The sequence below is a fragment of the Dreissena polymorpha genome, chromosome 16, assembly GCF_020536995.1.
Source record: "Dreissena polymorpha isolate Duluth1 chromosome 16, UMN_Dpol_1.0, whole genome shotgun sequence".
Lineage (NCBI taxonomy): Eukaryota > Metazoa > Mollusca > Bivalvia > Myida > Dreissenidae > Dreissena > Dreissena polymorpha.
In genome coordinates, this window is record NC_068370.1 from 22,667,102 (window position 1) to 22,688,932 (window position 21,831).

General features: G+C 34.0%; 1 protein-coding gene and 1 long non-coding RNA gene across 11 annotated transcripts in view; one reads left to right on the top strand and one right to left on the bottom strand.

Moving 5' to 3' along the window:
* The first annotated feature begins 6,309 nt into the window (after window positions 1-6,309).
* Window positions 6,310-21,831, top strand: part of LOC127861972 (CAP-Gly domain-containing linker protein 4-like) — a 69,214-nt gene continuing 53,692 nt past the window's right edge. For 6 of the 10 annotated variants that reach the window (XM_052400765.1, XM_052400768.1, XM_052400769.1 and 3 more), the window contains exon 1: window positions 19,191-19,314. In XM_052400765.1, the coding sequence (XP_052256725.1) occupies window positions 19,274-19,314 (41 nt within the window). In that variant the 5' untranslated portion in view covers window positions 19,191-19,273. Of the gene's footprint in view, window positions 6,330-18,962; window positions 19,085-19,190; window positions 19,315-19,828; window positions 19,882-21,831 lie in introns of those variants that run through there. The other 4 variants (XM_052400775.1, XM_052400772.1, XM_052400767.1 and 1 more) reach the window with 4 other exon arrangements.
* On the bottom strand, window positions 14,032-18,859 carry LOC127861974 (uncharacterized). The gene is made up of 3 exons (XR_008040383.1): window positions 18,639-18,859; window positions 15,922-16,039; window positions 14,032-15,500 (listed from the first exon to the last, which is right to left on the bottom strand). It is a non-coding gene; the product is annotated as an uncharacterized LOC127861974 (long non-coding RNA).

Genomic DNA, 21,831 nt, shown 5'->3' on the forward strand with positions numbered 1-21,831 from the left:
TATAAAAATCTCTAGTTACTGTTATCAGTAGTACATATGTGTACTGTTGCATTTATAAAATTATATTGTTGTTTATGACTTCGAAAGCACCGAAATGTTAAAGCCTATAAACATGAAATGGCTCTTAAAACTATACCCCAGTATTTTTATTAAACTATACAAACACATTTATAATATCATACTTGTGGTTTATTTCAGTATTTCGGTATTTTTACCAGCAAACAAAGTTTGACAGAAGGTATATTGGAGTGGAGCAGTAGGTTGGCCTGTCTGCTTGAAATGTTATAAGTTTGTGGAGCTAGTTCCCTCATTCTCAAGCAATTAATTAGAAAATTACAATATGTTATAAATATGAAGTATAAAAAAAACAACAAGACACTGTTTTGATGCCAAATAATCTACAGGTTACAGAATTATGTACCCTTGAATTTTGTTGAGGTTGGTTGCAGTCACAAATATGGAAATATGGGCATGTGTCAAGCTTTCAGACCTTGACCTGACTGTAATTTGTCATTTATCATGCAATTTTCAATCGTTTTCAATAAATAAAGAGATGGCATGTCACCTGTAAAATCATTTTCCCTACCTTAAAGATGAACAGCTCGCGAAAATGGTAAATGTCGAAGTTGGCCTTAAAACAGCCTGTCCAAACTTTATCTCTCATCCTGCAGTTTAAAAATTATAGTCTCAAATGCTTACTATAAGAATAATGTCTGTCACATGTAATACTTGTTTCGCTAGTTTAAATCAAGGTCACACACAGAGGTCATAAGTTGAATTTGGCAATTAATTGTCTTATTAGAACTTGAACTCGATCATTGATTATGCATTTGAATAACATATGCATTTGAATAACATACACCAATTGTCCATCAGGAAAGGCATGTAGCGCCAATCTCCTTGATTCAAAGATAACCCGGATAGTCTCTCTTACATAATTTTGACAACCTGGACAGTCACTTCTGCATAATTTTGACACCACGGCCATTGGTTACTACATTTAGATGCGAGTGTGGGAGTGTTCTTTAGATTTCCCCTATAGACCCCAAAGTACTCGTTTACAACTTCTTTACAACAACGATTGACAACTTCTCTATGTCATATATACAAGACTAACGGTGTACAAGAAGTACAAAAAGGACAAGCTCGGGCAACTGTGGTTAAAATGAAATTTATATCCGGGATAATTGACTATGGGTTATCAAGTACAACAGGCATCTAGCTAGTAGTAAACTATTTTCACATGCAGTGATATGCTTCATTTTTAGTTATACATGTTGTCCCTTTTTTCTTTCCATGGGCATGGTTGTCATATAATTTTGTAAGTTTGATGGAGCAACTACTTATACATTTCAAAAGCGATGAAATTAAAACATAAAATATGTTATCACCATGACATTGATGTGCTGGACACAGTTTTCATTGCAAGTGATCCACACGAATCCCGAACAATCGCTCCCACGGATAACCGCTCCTACGCTTATTTTGACCAGGCGGACGTTCGTTCCTACGTTGTTTTGACAACCCGGACAGTTGCACCTACATTTTTTTTTACAACCTGGACAGTCGCATCTAATTAGTTTAAGCTTAGTTTAAACTTATTTTGTTTAGCTTGATTGCTTGAAAGACTAATTATAAGGCTTATTTGAAACGCTCTCGAGTCCGTATCCTGGACTTGAACCAATACTTTGGGGTCTATGGTGGAAATCTAAAGAACGCTCCCACACTCGCATCTAAATGTAGGAACCAATGGCCGTGGTGTCAAAATAATGCAGAAGCGACTGTCCAGGTTGTCAAAATTATGTAGAAGAGACTATCCGGGTTATCAAAATAATGTAGACGTGATTGTCCATGGGAGCGAGTGTCCGGATACCGATCCACACATTTAGGCCACTCAATGGGTTCTTCTACCTAAAATCTATATGTGTGTCTCTACTGACTGCATGAGCAAAAAGTATTGATCAAATTTGTTCTGCTACATTATGACATTATATTTATTGTATTTTCATCAATTATTTGGGATGTACATGTACAAGGCGATAAGGTAAGATTGCATAGGGGCTTATCTCCTGTGGCGAGTAAATTAGCGCTAATCCCCTTCTTATCAAGGACAATAAAACACATCTGCTCTTTTGTATTGAGGGAACGTGTACAGCGGTTATGAGAGAGAAAAATGCAGAAGGCCCATTATTAAAAACAGGACATATACTTTTTGTATAGGTCGATCCCTGTTAAAAAAATCCTAACTCGACAGCCAGTTGGGGGGCGTGTCCCTGGGCTTGGGTACGGGCCTGCAATAATTGATCATCACTTGATAAGCGTTCACAATCCAGAGATCGCTGGTTCGATCCCCCGCTGCACCTAGCCTACTAACTCGTCTTTCGCATGAGACGTTAAACCGAGGTGCAGTGTACTAGGTGCTATTGACCTTATCGCAACATCCGGGCACTTGCGTCAGTTAGAGTTACATGCCCCTTGACGACGGTGAAAACAAAAGCGCTGTCGCCATTTTATTTGCATTGAAATATTTAACACTGCTCGCAATTTTCTTAAGTTAAAGCACATCTTCGCGAGCATTTTTTAGAATAAAAATACCCAGAAATAGAAATTCTTTCATAATAAATTTAATTTAATGAACGAACACAAATAAGGATGAAAACAAACAACCAATAAATTTTAAATATATGCAACATATAGTATAGCTGATTTGAACCTCTATATTTTTTTACCTTATTACCTTGTTACGTATTAAATAAATTCTCATGATAAATGTTATTGTTTTTATTTAATTCACACCAATTTCAACACTTTGTTTCCGCATGTTAGGCATTTGAATGCCCCTTTCTTCAACACAAACCGATTATCTCGTTATGATCGGATACTGTCCAGACAAAGAAAACACGGTGTCATAAAGCTAGCTGGGGACCTATACTTGGGGCTCTGCATAAACCACATGTGGTCATTAAACACAATTAATGATACCTCTATGTCATCTCTTATGATACTGAGCAGTCATTTCAGCCAAATTTTTAATGCCGAAATAATTGAATATACAGTTGCTTTATAAAACACGTTGACACCTTAAATAAACATTTAATTAAATTAAATGCAATATTTTTCATTTGATTGGTTGCATCAGTCTTAAAATCGTGTAAGCTTTTGTATTCTGGTGTTTAATTGCCCCTTTGTTTTGCATAATCCGATTATCTCGTTTTGATCAAATATTGTCCAAACTTAACTGACAAGAAGGTGTCATAAACCACACTGGGTGGTCCAGACAGTGTCATTTAACACGATTGATGCCATCATGTCTCCTCTTTCTGGTAGTATTAAGCAGTCATTTGGATGAATAATTAACGCCGATGTACATAACAGTTGCTTAAATTAGATATGTGACATATGGTCAAATATAAAATCATGTCCAATTTGAAATTTACACCGTAAAGATACAAGCCCGATTAATTTATTAAAGTATTTAATAATTATAAAATTTACGTAAAAAAAAAGTAATTTATCCCATTTTCACCGCGAAATTGACGGTATGACACGTTGTGGAATATACTTGCTTGTATTCAACACTGTGGAATATACCTGTCGCGTGCACGGACTACTTTTTAAATGACGTCATGCGATATGCGCTAAAATTAGGTCGATATTGTTTGGTTCATTGATCGAATTTTAAAAGAAAATGTGCATATTTTGCAGAAAAAAATATATATGACATATTCACCAAAAGAAATGTTGAAATAAAATATAAAATTACACGATTTTTGTTTTGTTATTTTTTTATTTATATTTACTTTACCACTGAATGATTTTTCATAAGAAACAAAGTCGACAAAACTTGAGCTTCAAAATTATACGACATTATTTAGTGTAATGTGCATTGTTTATGACCAAAGCATATACTTTTGACATTTAACTTAAATATTAAGAATGTACAACAAGCCATACACATATCGCACAGTTCATAAATAATCTGCTATGTTTGCTTTCCTATTTAATTCACGTTAGGCATAGAACTGTGTAAAGTATAAGATGGTAAAAATAGCACCACACTGGAATTGGGAACGTCCCATTTTTTACACGGGTATTTTCTACTCATTTATCTGTTGTGTACTGGAATGTTTTCCATTCTTTGTGTATTTATATATTAAATTATTTTCTCGTACAATAAGTGTATTTACCATAGATAAATAAAACATTGTGCAAGTTTAAACATAATTATGTTTGTATGCAGAAATCTGCAAATGCAACCGAGTTTACCAACGGCTATTATTAGATAAACTGCTCCGGTTCATTTGAACAGCAGAAATGTAGAGTAAATGACGTAGCGTGTGACGAAGAAGAAAGTTTATCGCGTTCATAAACTCATTTGAATAAAGTGATAGAATGGCATAAGGGTCTTTATTTAACTATGCTAAAATAATTATTAATGACCCTAGATGCAAAATCGTCAATTATTGAGTTAAATGGATTATTAGATGGATTTTAAAGGATAACTAAAGGTAAGATACTAGTTCTTACGTGTTTTGATTTTTGTTTGTACTTTTGTCGTTCCCTGTTCTCGGGGAAATGATTTTAACATAGGCGCCATTGATGCATCGGATCACACACGGCATACCCATAACATTATATAAAAAACACGTTCTGCGCGTCCTTAAATTCATCGTCCGAAGTCGGAAAACGTATTGCCCTGTATATTTTGTCAAATAAAGTGTCAGTCGCTGCAATTGTCTGTTTACTCGTCAAAATTGTCAAGGTCTTCGATAGCTAAAGAAACTTCAGCGTACAGTTTATTTAGTATTGACAGACCTGTACAAAGTCGCGCCAGTCAAAAATCATAAAAAGCGACATTTAAAGTTATGGTAGCCAGAACTAGGTCGTCGATGGTGTACATGTATGTTGACATCGACAGCATTTTGTCAGGAGCAATCGCCGCCATATTGGATTTTGATCATTTTCTTTCGAAAATAAAATAAATTATAGTAAAGTAAAATCTTCTTTTCGCGGTCGTAATGTGTTAAAATTCGCATACTGCGTAAAATAGTATATAGGCATATGGTGATATTTTTACTTGTTTTACAGTTTGTGTGTGAATTTTTTAAAGACTATTTTGCGTACCAGAACAAATACATGTATATCACTACGCATGGTTACATTTGTTAGATTTTAAGCGCTTTTATGACTGAATTAAAATTATTGTTAAGGTTATTAGATCTATTTATGTTAAATGTCACGTTGAAAAAATCAAATGGGATAAATAGAATACTAGGATTAGCGTTGAATACAGAGAAGTTTATGTTGCTCGGCTCGAACACCGAAAGCGCTCGCCAAGGCTCGCGCTTCCGGCGTTCTAAGCATCGCAACATAAACTTCTCTGTATTCAACGCTAACCTAGTATTCTCTATGTATTTAGCGTGTATCAGTTAATTAAACAGACGTCATTCCGTATTAAGATTTTATGTTACGACAATAAACGATCGACATCATAAAAAAGAAATTACGTTTGACAGCAACGGGGGTAAATAATGTTTGAAAAACAAATATTTATACAGATGTATGTGTGTTAATTTTATTATTTGTCACTCGTACTCATTACAATGAACACAACTAAGGCTTTCAGTAAGTCATGTACCAGATGTCCCTACGTATTTTACAGCTTCACATTAGCATGATAAATTGACATAGTAGAAATATAATTATAATGTTCGAAGATAAATGAACCCTGAAAAGAACGACACTACTCATTACATCAACATCTACAAGGATACTCCCATTATTACAGAATAAACGAATTTACCCGGTGTCTCAGTGAGAAAGTTAATCATGAATGTCGCCGTACTCGATCGTCGCCCACTTGGTCGGGTCATTTTTCCAACATCCAGCTTGCAATTTGTACGGACATTCATTAAGTCCAATTAGTTTTATTTTCTGATCATATCGGGCTTTCGAAGTGCAATCTAACCCTTCATAATAGTCAAAAGACATTTAAACACCAAATACAGGACATTTAATTACCTATCGACTTCCCAATAGGAATGCAATTGACGAAATATCAGCAGAGGTGCTCAATCAGCGTAGTAAATCGACCGTATCTAGGGCATTGTTTTCACCGTCGCTAAGGGACTGCCCCTTTTGTGACGTCATCGCGATAAGGTCAATACACCGGGCACTAAAAGACCCAGGGTCACCTCTGGAACGGGGTGTCTCCTGAATCATGCACTATCCCCCGTAACTAACTAACACGTCTTTCTGGGGGCGATGGCCATATGGGAGACAATCCCGGTGCACTCGATAAAAAACAACAACAGGGTTCACTAGACTGTGTAAGTCAGGGCCGTCACTAAAACGCTTACGGATTATGCATACAATATAGATAACGTTGAAAACTGCATACGATATGAACAAAGAAGGAAATTGCATACGATATGGACATAGAAGGAAAATGCAGACGGGCTTTAATAAAATGGATTTAAATCATTATTTACACGTCACTAAGATGCGCAACCCTTGTAAATGTGATATTTTATTAAATATAGTAGCATTATTATCCATTATTATCCATAGTGCCGATAGTTTAATCAACAAGAAAATATTTAAAACCGGTTGAAGTCCGTGGGTAATATGTTACGGGTGTAATTTTTCGGTGTTTTTTTTTCTTTGCAATTTCATATACAATTAAAAAAGACAGGAAATGTATAGGTATTTCTGCGTTTTTATATAAATGACACGCAGACGATATAGAGAACGCTAAAAACTAATATATATTTCCACTTTTTTTAAAGAATTAACGCACACAATCCATGTTCTAAGAAAAACAACACAAAACATCTAACTTAATGATTAATATCCGGTCACACGTGTCATATGGCTCCAACAGGTGTTAACATTTTCTATACTGGTCTCGAAAAATATCCACAATCCCCCTGCGCGACACCATAGCAGAAGTGTAGAATATACTTACTCTGCAGTACTTGTGTTTTTTTATAGCAAAATTTTTTCCCCACTTTTTGCCCTTTATACACAAGTTAAGTGTCAGCAGAGCTGGCAGGTGGACTCCATAGTATTCGAGTTAAGACACCCCATGCTAATTAATATCCATCAATTTCCGCAACAATTATCAGTTTGATGTGACGATAATCTAGAATGTGTTACAAATGCTGTCGTTTTTTAACAACTCGATTTGTATCTAAGAACAGAGTTTAAATGTATAAATAACTGTAAATCATTGTATTTATTATTTAAATAAGAACATAAATTAATTTTGTATATTACTCGCCGACGGGAATAAGTTAGATGTACATTGCTTATACATCTTCTCATTATGTATACACACACAATAACATTTATCTGTCAACAAAATAATTGGTTAGATTTACAGCCACTAAAAATAAAATTTTAACACAAAAAGAGAAGTGCCGTCTGTTCGGAAGTGTGTAATGACCGTACAATATGATTTATTTGTTTAAAAAAAAAATATATGTGGTAAGAATCCGAGCACCTAGGACTATAAAACAACAGAACAGCTACGAGAATTTAAATTCCAGTTAGAGCATAATGTGCTATATGTTATAAGATATATGTATAATATAATATAACATTTTTAGCAGTATAGTTCTTACCCCGCACATTTAAAACGACAGTCAATATATATTTATTTAATGAAACAATATTAGAACGTTGGAATAAAATACTAGAGACTCGATCTGTGAAAAGGGGTTTAATGTACATGTGCGTAAAGTGTCGTCCTAGAATAGATTGTGTTGTCCGCACAGGCTAATTAGGGACGACACTTTCCACATAAACTCGACTTTTGCTTAGAAGAGACTTTCGTTAAACGAAAAATGTCATAAAAGCGGAAAGTGTCGCCCCTGATTAGACTGTGCGGACTCCACAGACTTATCTGGGACGAATCTGTACGCACATGCATTTAAACTCATTTTCACAGAGCAGGGCTCATTATGTATTTGCTAATATTTATTTCAAATGTTTCGAATGTGCATTTTCCTGTTGCTCATATGGAATAATAAACATAATTCAAAGTTTTCAAAGTATATAGGCAAGCTGTTAGTTAACATGGTAACTAATTGAATAAGGGCATACTCGAAATGGTAAAAAATTTTCTTCATGTATCTACTTTAAAACGTTAAGCATTTGGTGTAAACTTTTATGTAAAAATGAGATAATTAAATAATAACTTGATATAACATTATCTTATTAGTGTTCACAGTTTTCAAAACAATAACAATTTGTAATAACTTGTGAGCTTACTTATAAGAGAATGTCACAAATATCAAACAAACAGTAGTCTATACGATAAATCATCGTATATTGTGAAAAAGAGTTGTTACATGAAAAATCTCCAGTATAGGGTAGGTAACATAAAGGTGGGATTATGATAGTGATAATGATAATACTAATAATGATGATTATATCAATCACGGTGATAATGATAGTGATGATTATACAGCTAGGAATGGCAAATAGTACGATAACACTGAACATTAGGGGTGGTACCTAAGTCATAAGTCTACAAATTCAGTTTATTTTACACGCTATGGCATTTCCTATGTACAATACATACATGCACATGCACTTGTGTAGTGATTAAAAACTATTGCAATATCCGTTTCAAAAGTGTAGTATGATTGAACGTACGTAGGTCCCCATACTATAAATAGGGTACTCGCCCATCGAAAGTTTGGGAAGGTAACCGTAGAGAAACTTTTAAGCGATTAAATAGTACGATTATACGTTTTATCGAATTAAGTTCATAAAATTGCTAAACGCTAATGTGTACAACTCTTTATGATAGAAAAAGTTTTATAAAATTAAACAAACATCTATATTATAGAACTATTCCGACAATTCGTAGAAATTCTGATGGGTATTTAGGCCAATCAATGTTATTAATTTCCACTTACATAGACAAAAAGTAGGAGAGATAGGTCGTTAGCTTGTTTTACTATTCAATTGAATAAGAATTATTTATTAATATACAAATGACATGAATTCAACTTTCAAATCTCTGTATAATCTCTTTCGTCACTTGTTGGCAAATTACAATTATTAAATTTAGATAATATGATCGCAAAATATACAGCTGGTTAATTAAGTGTAATAAGCAAAAATGATGAAAACTTAACATGGAATACCAAAATAAACTTTGGGGTTCGTTGGGGAACCAGTAACTTGTTAACCTCTTATACTCCTCGTAAAATTAGTGATAATTGATGTTTTTTAGGGTTCACTAGAAATAATGTTTTATCTGTCTAATTTGCAAATGTAATACTTTATGTGTATTAAACTTATTATAAACGTAAATGTTACCATTTGATATATGTATATAAAGTTTTAGAGTGTAATAGTAAAAGTAATTACCAAGAATTGTGGCAAAAGTAATTTTCATGTACCTTATTTTGATACAACCTTAAACGATATGTATCTAGTGTCTTGTATTATTTTAATACTATTTTAATACCCGATATGTATCAAAAATAGACACAGCGTTTTTAAAGAAGACAGATAAATAAGCAGGAGATCTATCAAATTCAACAACAACATTTATTTCAGCAATGAAGCTTACAATAAAGCTTCTAGCATGCAATAGTAAATGTCTGTTTTTAGATATATTCCGTAATGGAAAAAAATACTGATTGATAATGCTACAAAAATCAAAAAGTAAACTCACTGATCGTCTTCCCTAAATAATTCTGTAATTGTTGTTTTGAGAAATAAAATTTTGTGAGCTAAATGCTGTTACAACTTATGTACTGTTTTATGTGGCCTGTGAAACAAATTAAAATATATTCTGTTCCGTTCTATACATATACCTCTGGTTCAGTTGATTGTATTTATTATTTGATAAAGGAGTCAGCAAACTATTAAAATAAAATTGGTAGATTTTTGTATAAGCGTTTACACGCCAAATTCGATTTTTTAAATACACGGAATAAAATTCTCATTATATTATTCATTTGAAAATGAGCAAATAAAGAAATATAGAAATGTAATTAAAATTGTATATTTGGTAAAGATATTTCATTCTCCATTTATGTAATACCACTTATGATGTTGTGGTTGTTGTTGTTATAAAACCACTTGTTTACAATGTATTTAATATAAGAGAGACGGACATACTTTATTAACTTATCGTGTTAATCAGTTTTCAAAAATACAATTTGAAGATCAGACGCAATGGTAATATCGATTCTTTAAGCATTCTTACGTGATTTACATATCATCAAATATTTTATAAAAATATTAAAGTAATGTAAAGCTGTGTGATTTAAATCAGACTCAAGATGTATAACATATTCCTGTCCGTTGATATACTTTACAAATGCTTTTATTTGCCTTTATATATATATCAGCAAAAAGAGTTAATTAATAAAGTATCAATCCTGTGTATTATCTCCGTTCATTGAAAAATACAGCGTCAATAAATGACAGACCCCAGCATATCCACATTATGCGTATAATCCTCATAAGCTCTCAACGGACCTACCACTGGGTTAATGCATTTTTTTCCTGTGCACCTGTTAGTTTTGATCACCGATAATGATCGCTGCTCTGTGACCACAGCAGGATATCAATGAACGGGGATAATACACAGGATTGGGGCCAATAGTGAACCAAATAAAGTACATTATTGTTGTAACTATGAACTGCATAGCTATTGAAGATTGCAAAATGGGTCTTTCGAACTGGGATTCATGTGTATTTTACTCTAAGGTAACTTCTAAATGATTTTGGGGTTTCAGATATAGTTTTATATTATCACAAAATAAGTAGTTCTTTGTCGTTTAAGAACATGTATACTACATATACACTATTATCACATTCTATATACACTTATACAATTACTATTGCCAATTCATGATTTTGCGATATGTTGTCTGAGGAAGGACATTTGTTGCACGCTTTAGGATTTTTGCACCCTCTTTAAAGGGGCCTTTTCACAGATTTTGGCATTTTTTAACTTATTCATTAAATGCTTTATATTGATAAATGTAAACATTGGATCGTAAAAGCTTCAGTTAAAAATCAAGAACAAAATTAAAAAAAGGAAAAGAACATTGCCCGGAGCAGGTTTCGAACCAGTGACCCCTGGAGTCCTGAAGTAAAAACGCATTAGCCTACTGAGCTATTCCGCCGAGTACACTTACTTGACGTATTTTACACCTTATATAAGCAATCTTCGTAGTTATACAAAATTTAACGACAAAAACAGAACTCTCCAAATTATTCAATCGTTTCGCGTTGCAACGCTTTATAATTTTTAGGTTTTATAATCGTCAAAAGATGCATATAATGGCTATATTAGAGCATGGTAAATGTTCAGTATTACTGTTTCCTCACAAATATCATAACTAAAACGAAAATTTGCGAATCTGAAACAACTTTTTTCAATTTTGTCAATTTACCAAAGCGTGAAAAGATCCCTTTAAGTATGAATATTTTGATTTTTGCATCCTCTTTGAGTTTCACAGTGAGTGATTGACTAATTATGCGATTTACTTTTCGACGGTGTGATCGACTGACTGCGCGACTGTTTATGTAAGCGAGTGACTGACTGTAAGAATGTTTGAGGGACGGACTCACTCCGCGAATGAACATGCGATTTACTGACAGTGCGAGTTAACAAGTGCGCGATTGAAATACAGTTACACTGATTGAATAATTTGGCTATAACTTTTTTCATCAAACGCCATAAAACTGATAGAATGTAAAGAATGTATGTGATCTACCGTAAATTCAGCTAATGAAAATATTGAGCCGGAGGAAACTCACTAATCGACTTACTGTAAGAATGGGATTGATGGACTGAATATGCGAAAGAAGCTGTGAGTGAGTGACAAGTGGGGTTACTAGATTAACCGAAAGCGCGCGCTTTCGGTATCGGTACCGAATGCGCAAAATAATTACCGAAAGCGCATTGAATACATGCGTCCGTACGTCCCTTCTTCGTTAAGGCCGGGTTTCCATGTCTCCGCGTCCGCATTCCGTGTGTCCGTGTCCGCGAAAAAAACGAACTGGTTGAAATCTGTTGGAGCGATTCCATGTATCCGCGTTCCGCGTCCGCATTTTTCGTCCGCGAATTGCGTCCGTGAAAAATCGCTCGGTGAGCGATTTTTCACGGACGCGGACTCAGTACACGGACGGAAGTGAACATGAATGGTCGACTTTCAAGCATAAATATTAGTGAAAAAATAATATATTTAGTAAGGGATAACTGAAATATACAACCAACGTAAGAAAGAATACAAAGACAAAGACATTGCATCAAACAATTCGAATATATATCGTCTACACTCTATAATCGCTTTTCAAAAGACACAGTATATATTTCAAACAAGATATAACGCTGTAAGAAGTCGCTATTTATGTTCTTTTTTGTCTATGCGGGTTCACATTCAAGTTTTAAAGTCTGTAATACGAATAATCAGTAATGTTTATCAATCTAACTATGCTAATTGTCATTAATTCAGCCTGTCCAGAGTGGCTTATCAGCTAGTTTCGGCTTTCTGTACTGTGGTGTTGGAGAAATTAGCTGATAGCGGTATGAAACATTGAGATATTTAGGATTTTTGTATACCTTGGGTTATAACAGTATTTAAATATTTTGTTAATAATTATTAATAACTTACCAAGGTCCTAAACTCTTCATCGTTCAGCTCTAAGTCTCTAATAAGATGGTAGTATGTACCGTAATTTTGACGGTTTCTTATGATGGCACGTGACAAGTACCTATGTCTGCGTTTCCGTCTACTAACTTGCAGTGCTGCCGCAGCATAAAAAATGTGTGCTCTTCTAATAACGACATCCTAATCCAAGTACCACCACGTTTGGAATGAGCTTTTTACACGGAAAGGCTTAAATAATAAGCGGATGCATGGAAACGATACTCCGTGTCCGTATACGGAACGCGGACACGGAACGCGGACCCGGAGCGCGGACACGGATGCATGGAAACCCGGCCTTATCCGTCCGTCTGTTCATTCGTCAATTCGCTAATCCGTCCGTTCGTTCGTTCCTTCGTACGTCCGTCCCTTCGTTCATTCGTCCGTCGGTCCGTACGTTCGTGCGGCCTTTCGTTCGTACATAACATAACATGAACTTTGTTCAGTCTGTGCGTCAATGTCACCTATCAGCCTTATCGTTACTGTCTCTCATAACGCCCCACTGTGGTGTGGTCTTATGTCAAATATATCTATCTTGGTCTGATGTGTGGATGTAGTATCTTTAAATGCGGCACATGTAATACAATAATTAACTCAAGCACTTACACTTAACAAAAAAACACGATATTTCTTTATTTCCGTTATCAGTTTAAAAATGATGGTATTACTAAACAGTAAAACAGATTAATGCAATTGGCCGCTAGATGAATAATGTTATACAATTATTCTGGGCAAATTTATTATTTCAAAACATTTTTAGTTGGCAATGTTATTCACGTCCAATAAATTCATCAGTTCTTCTTATCAACCAGATGCCTGTTGTCTGCTACTGTTTCTTATCATAATTGTATATATTACAATACACCATCAGCGGCCGAGCGCAGAATATTCTGCGCTTGGCCGCTAATTTTTGTTGTGTGGATTGCATCAAATTAAAGGTCAAATTCCGATTAAGTGCGCGTGCCATTGAACGTTAAGTTAAGCGAGAGATGGGAATTAAATTACCGTACACATAATTAAGAACTGAAACTATTCTGTCAGCTTGATTTATAAATCACGTTTCATCGCGCCAATATATTCATTATTTCAAAAATTGTGTATAAAAGCAAAACGATTGAAATTATGTCCGAAACCCAGCTTTTCACATAAAATGACCTTGAACATAACGCCAGCAGACCCGATTGAATACACCTCATTTATTCCAATCAGGTAAATAACAAATACAATAATAAAACAGGGGAAGTCTACACTGTGTATTAGCAACCTGCTGTGATGATCCCTATCTTGTCAGCTCAATACACAGGCACCTGGCTACCGTACTGGAAAAAAAGGATGAACTGCCAAAATAACTGATTTCATTTATTGCTAAACTGTTGTGTACATTTTAAATTAACAACGTGAATGGATCAATATCACCGTTGCACATTTTAATTAATTTCACAGTAATCTGTTCTTTAAATAGTGATAGCCTAATGAAAGACGGCGCTAATAAAGAATAAAGTGTGAAGGTGGATATTAAGAAATAAGATCCATTTTCGCATGACACTGGCAGTATAGAATGTAGTCTTATATAAATAAAACACATTTAAGACATGGATAAAAGATAAATAAGACACATTTGAATCTCTCATTTCTTAAAAAAAATAAGCACGTAGTCCAAAATAAATAAGATACGTTTAAGAAACAGAAAAAATATATATAACATACATTTGCATATTTCATTTCTTAAAAAAAAGCTCGTGAATCTGAAGCAATACATTTATTTCTTACACATTATTCTAAAAGTCGACAGACAACATAAGTTCAATGAGGGAACCACAATTAAATAAGATCCATTTTCGCATGATACTGGTCTAACGAATTTTTCAAACATTCAATTAATAGAGAGCAATATCTGGCTGTCATCATCGAACCTAAATTTGGTTGCAATGGAAGTCAAAATTGATGTGTAATGTTTTGTTTTTCAACTTCTTGCTCCAGAAAATGTTTTTTATTTACTTTCTCCATGTACATTAGTTAGTCCGTTTTAGCGTTATGATTAACTCAACAATAATGGTGAATTGAGTGTTTTTATCAAAGTTGTAACATTATGCAGTTCATAAGGAAGACGTTATACGAAATCTAGCAAAATAACGGCGCACAGACATTTCACTTAACAAACGTAGTAGGTGTACGTTTCGGCGGCTACTGCGTCTGACTGCACTAAAATAATTACGCTTTAATACCAAATGATCAATTATATTCAAGTCACATAGAAGCCGCTCATATCTTATTGAGACGCAAGGTAAAGGGTGTTATAAATGGGCTTCAGTTATCTGAATCCGTACCTATGTTGTCCGAAGATAAGAGTCACTGGAATGTGGAAGAATTAATGGAACCAGTAACACAGCCTGCTTGCCAAATTCATTACACCCATAATTACCATTGGGTCGTGTCGATTTTGCATGATAATCAAATATTTCTATTGGACAGCTTAGGTAACGATCGTTCTAGAGACAGATTAATACCACATGGCCTTCAAATACAACTTTCAGTATTATATGGTAAAGACAAAGAATACATAGATATCACAATTCCGACCGTGATGAAACAAAACAATAATGTTGATTGTGGAGTTAATGCCATTGCCTTTGCTGATCTGTTAAGTCTTCAATTAAATACTTGATATGTTAAAAAGGTCCATCACAAGACAATTACTGGGCAATACATGTATATAGTCCGTGTTACCACCCACACACAGCTCAAACTGACGGTTAGATGTAAACATGGTAAGGTAAGGTTGCACCAGGATCTGCCAGGTTCATTTGTGAAGATCTGCAATGAAAAGATATAACAATGACTGATAATTTATGACTGCAACGTTCCACAAACACATCAATAATACATCAATACAGTGGTAACCACATGTTATTTTTCCCTTCATTGTTGTTTTTCTTATTGAACTTAATATTTGTAAAAATAACACAACACATTATTAATCAAATGATACACTGTTATCAACATGAAAATAAGATTTTTGTTTTGTATATAATTTTATTTCTGTTCCCTCCAGATATGCATAGTGAAAAGAGCTAAGGCATTTTTGTTTAATAAATTCTGTTAGTTTTTATCTAAACATCCGCATACCATGGATAAGATAATCAATAAATCATATGTTGTTTTTCCTAATGGAAAAAATAGAATAAATAGTAAACACAAATGAGGTAAACAATGCATGGTGTGAGTCATACCATACCTGCTAATTACAATATAAGCACATCTTTTGGTACTATGTCATTATTCCCAATCAGAATGTTATGATGTGGATCAGCTTTGGACACATGCCCCTACATGTATATCATTGGAGTTCTTCACTGAAACAACAAGATACAGGCCTTAATAAAATTATTGCAAAATATATATTTATGTCGCTAATTAATTTCATGAAGGCGACATAACTTCTCCACCATTTAATTATTTGTTTGTGCCACACATTGACCATTAAAATCAATTTGATGTGGAGAATTGGACACAGGAGAATTCTCAGCCAGAAGTTGCCCCATTTACAGGTCATGCAAAGTTGAACATTCAAATGCACAGTCCGGAGCTATTAGAGTTCTTAAAATTGTTCATAGGTGAAGCCTTGATTAATTGCCTTGTGCTGGCTACCAATAACTATACTTCAGCAAAGTTAAATGGCCCATTAAAACAATACAAAGGAATGATCAAATGGGAAGAGTTAACCTAGCACACTGGCAATAAATATAGGGCATTACGGGTAAGATTTGGAATCTGTGTTGTAAAATGAGACTTTAAATGAATTTTTATTTTAAAAAATTGTAGCACAATATAAATTCGATTAAATCTTGATTTTCTTAAAATTTACAAGGAAGTAAGAAGATTATGAATATTACTGGTTTTGTTAAAATTGAAGTTTTATTTGATACACCTGTACAGGAAAAAAATAATAAAAAGTACCAGAATAATTCACAATCAATTACAAATAAGAAAAATGTAGGTTTCATACACTTGACATCTCTTATTATAAATGAAATGCAGCCTTTTGAATTCCACCACCCATTTCAGCCTCTATTATTGAAATAGCTTATCAGTCATCACATAAATAGCATGTTAAGTGTTAAATATATTACTTAAACTCAGTTAAATACATCAATAACAAAAATGAACACTTAAGTGAGTGTGTGTTTGTATTTGTAAATGTTGTCCCCCAAAGTGTGAAATAAGAGTTGTTTCTGATTAATGATAATTGGCACAGTTTAATAAGGTGTATAAGACAAGTAAAGAGTTGATTGAAAGCTGAATGGAAATACTTCTCCTTTAATTTGCCGCAAAATACATGTAAAATGAAGACCTATGACGCAACTGTACAGAAGTGACATCTCCCGAAATTTTGAGCTAAGCTTGACCCCTGGATGCAAAAGTACCATTTCTCCCCGAAAAGTTGCCACTTCTCCCTATTTTGGCCTTTGGGAGAAGTGACTTCTCCCTAAATTTTGAACCTAGCTAGACCCCTGATTTAAACATAATATATTACAAATAAAAAAAAAATGCCCGCACAAGTATTGAATCTGGTAACAATCTTACCAATATTCCAAAACATATGAGCAGACAACCTTTAAATTGTCTAAAACTGGAAACTATAGTCTCTAAAGTGACTTCCAAATTTGTGTTGTTCTACATTTTTTATTTCTTTTTTGTTTTAACGAATCATTATCTTTGCGCATCACTGCTTTAATTTCAACTTGATCATGAACACTTAATTGACATTGATAACGCATTCATTAATCCTTTCAGTGCGGGAACCAAATTTTGAAGGCCTTTGCAAACAGTTTGGATCCAGATGAGACGCCACAGAACGTGGCGTCTCATCTGGATCCAAACTGTTTGCTATTCTGATAGTATTTTTTTTTTTTAAATCAAAGAAATGCTAATTGTAGAAATTCAGCAGACGACATTTTAGCAGACGACAAATTTCCCAGCATGTAAAGGGTTAATTCTGGTGTTACAAATAGAATTGCGATTGCTTACAGTCCATTACAGGATTGCACACAGATTTTTAACACAAATTTTATAATACATGTACAGTCAAGTTACCATTACCGGATCAGTAGCGTAATTAAGTTGTTCTGGTGAAAAGCAATAAATGTTTTGAGACTTCTTTTACATCAGTTTGATTAAATATTACCTTTGCTCGCTGATTAAGCATATAGTCTTATTTTTAAACGCAGGCAAAATGTATTTGTGATACCTTTTTTTCGCTGCAGAATTCATGCATTAACAGATCAGTTGTAGCTATAACGGATCACGTGATCGAAACCACTCAGGGGGCTTCTACCACGCTATTTGAACTGTCGAAACATGAACTGTGTTGTTTACAATGCCGAAATTACATTGCCAGTTGTAAATTATATTCATTTGTTTTTGTTATAATTGTTTTCTATATGTGATTGAAAATGCTGTGTTCAAAATATCATCCAAAACTGACAAATATTTATCGGGAAGCGCATTCTTGAACATGAAAGTGATCCTCTATGGGTAATGATCCGGTAATGGTAACTTGACTGTATCTACTACAACCTAATTCCATATTCATTTGACAGTCTTTCAGCTATCAATTGATCAACAGTTATACAATCATCTTAAAAATAAATCAAGTGAAAGTAGAAAACTTTGAGAAGCATATAAGCACTAAAATGTATCAAAGATGTGTTACTACAGTTGATGTCATTATAAAATCGTATAATAAGAAATGATTTGACAGATAAATTGTGAAGCGTTTTAGATTTTGACAACTGTGTAACAGACAGAAATATCCGCTAAAATCGTCATTATGAGAGCCAATACGTCTCATAAACACGTTATGATTGATGAAATATATTCTTTTTACAGGAAATGTTTTTCCACATACTTCTTCTTGAAGCAAACAAACTGAAAATCTATGAAAAAATATACCTTGGCAAAATCCAGAAAGTTTATCCGAAAATTAACAATGTTGATCTGCCATTCCATGCCCTACTGTTTTGATTGTTATATTAACTTAGGTTAATCTACACCATAAAATATCAAAATAAAAAAGGTAAACATCAATATTTAAGTATCCATCGTGTATTTTTAACATCAAAAAATAAAATTAAAATAACTAAACCATAATAAACACCATAATAACGGACAGCGATTACCGTCTGCAATTTCCTTCTTTGTTCATATCGTATGCAGTTTTCAACGTTATCTATATTGTATGCAAATTCCGTAAGCGTTTTAGTGAGACCCAACCCCACAGAGTTTAATATCCCAATTTTCTGAATGTTTTTCGGGGGGGGCGGAGGGGTGGTCAAATAAAGAAGGAATTAAACATTCAATCTTTTTTTTTCATTTTTAGAAATAATCGTACTTTTAAGGTAAGACGGTGCACATTATCCGAAAATATTTTAAATATATTATTGAAGTAATTTCTTTGGAAAACTTTATTGAATTTAACCTTTTTATTACATTTTTACAACAAATGTTTATGCGATCACCGGCCAATTATGGAAACTAACAACTTCCTTTGTTATGGGTTTGCAGATTAAGTTTTGCATGTTTACTGCATGATAATTAAGATTTATATAGCGCAAATAATAAATAACAGGTACGTTCTAGTCGCAAAATATGTAAACCAAATCGCCAGGTTTACAACTGACGACCAACACGAAACTTAGACAAGTTATGTTTGTTCGGATATAATTTTCGGATAAAACAGGATTATTGTTAGTTGCAATAATTCAACTCTCAGCTTAGGCTGAGAGTTGCAATGTGCTCTCTCTTGTCTATGGGTGCAAAATGTTATCAACAATTCAAAGGTTAATGAACACTGAAACTGCAAGAGCTTATTAAAATTTACCTATCTAAACCACAAACTCATCCAAATGGTACCAGTAAAGCAAGAAATAATTGATTTGTATTGACTAAGGTTTTGTTTTGTACGCTGTATCCGCCATATTGAAATTGACCCAATATAGGTCAGGTCGCTTTACACCAATATTTTGTACATCGCGTTATGTGTTGGAGTCAAAAAGTCGATAACGATGTGGTATTCGATACAGAATACACTGTTTCATATTTAAACATAACAATGTCAGCGAGAAAAGTGTGTTGAAACATCGTCGTTTTTTTATCGGATGCATGCAAAGGATAACATCCGTAGGTTTCCATTCAGGTAAATTTTAGGTTATGAAGTTTATTCATTATTTTCCTCAATTTGTCTCGAACGACGTCTGTAACTCTGTTTAGTGAAGCGCTAGGATTCCAGGCGCTGAACTGCACCCATGTGTATGAAGGAGTGCATATGGACTCCCAGAGCCGCCATAGCAAAAATTATCAAAGGTTCTGGGAGTCCGTTTTTATGGACTAGATTATTGTGTGACTGTTTTAATTAGTTAGGACGAAATTTTACGGACACATTTGCTACTTGAGACATTATTTGATCATTGCATTTACTTTTTATCATTTAAGTATTATTTAGTATTGAGTTATGTATACTGCAGGCATGGATTTACCCGGGTCGTGCCCCCCCAGCCGCTGAAGCCTTCTTTTCTTTTCGTGTAAGTGTTTTTGTGCAACAAAGTTGGCAAGATGTTCCGATTTACCCGATTTCCAACACAGGACGTGACCTTACCAACCTTACTGACAACTTATACGCGGGGGTGGGGGGGGGGGGCACCTGTTGTACGTTAACACTCGATTATCACCGTCGCAACAATCTCTTTAGTGCTATATTCTTTCTTTTCGCAGTATATTTTAATCGTCTGGGTAATATCACGCGTCTGTCATTTACACTAAATAAGCGTCTGGATTATCTCGAACATTGTTTTGATGGCAAGTATATCAATTAACACTGTATTGTCAGATGTCATAAACATGGGAACATTATATATGGAGACGTTTCTTGCGGTATATAATATAGCTTAACACGGCATTGTCTTCATTAAACTGAAGCGAAAGGCAACAACACTGGATCGACTTCGTCCATATAAAAAAACAAAAAACACAGAGTTGGACTCTGAGCCAAAGTTGTTGAGTCTAAGGTAAGAATTTGTATTATAACACGTTTATTGTGCTAAGTTCATTCAGTATGTTATATGTTTAACTCTAAAATATTGAAATAAAAGAACACAAAGATCGAGTGTAAATTTATTAACATATTTCTTTATACTGATAGTATAATTACAGGGGTTTTTATCTGATTTTGGGGAAAGGGCCTGGCCTTTTTTGAGGGGAAAAAAATCGTGTGAAACGTCGAATTTTGGGGGAAAAAATTGTGCGAAAAGCTGGATCTTGGGGAAAATAAGCAAAGTCTAAAATAATCAATTTAACATATTTTACTGTTTTTAAAACAAATTCAAGGCAACAGATAATTTAATTATGCAAGATTTTTCTAGTTTCTACAGTGGATGAGGATAACTTATATATTTAAAGGAAAAAAAAAAAAAAAAAATTTTTTTTTTTTTTTTTTTTTTTTTAGGGGAAAATGAAATCTAGGGGAAATTTTACCAGCTGAGGGGAAAAAAAAATCCGAGGGGAAAGGGCCGATTTTCGGCGGGTCCCAAAGAAGGAAAAAAAACCCTGAATTAATAAAGCCATGCGATGATATATGCCTTTTCTGCTCTGTATACACCTTGTAGATATTAATTTAATTAAATATATTGAACTTTATCAAACGTTTTGTGCACTTTTTTCATCTTTGGCTTATTCAACTAATAACATTCACATTTTATCAGGCTTTATATAAGCTCTGATAAAATATGTTTATTTAAATATAAATCAGACCAACAGTATTAATGTATTTTTTTTAAATGATATGTTTGCGTAGTCAATTTAACTGAATTTCGCATGTCTAAACACTCATTCTCTTTTATTTTCAGAACTCATAATGAAGATGACTGTAAGAGTTCACCTACCAACTCAAGTGTTGTTAAAGCTACCAGCCTCCTACCAATTGGAGCCACAGTGACAGATATAAGGGATTTTGCAGAACTCACTGGTCTGTGTCTTATGTCAGTGGGCAGGGACATTGATGTAAACCTTAGTAAAATTGTCCAACAATTTGCAAGGCAGAATCCAAGATAAATAACTGCCTTGTATTTTGGAGTCTGATTTGAACAATGAA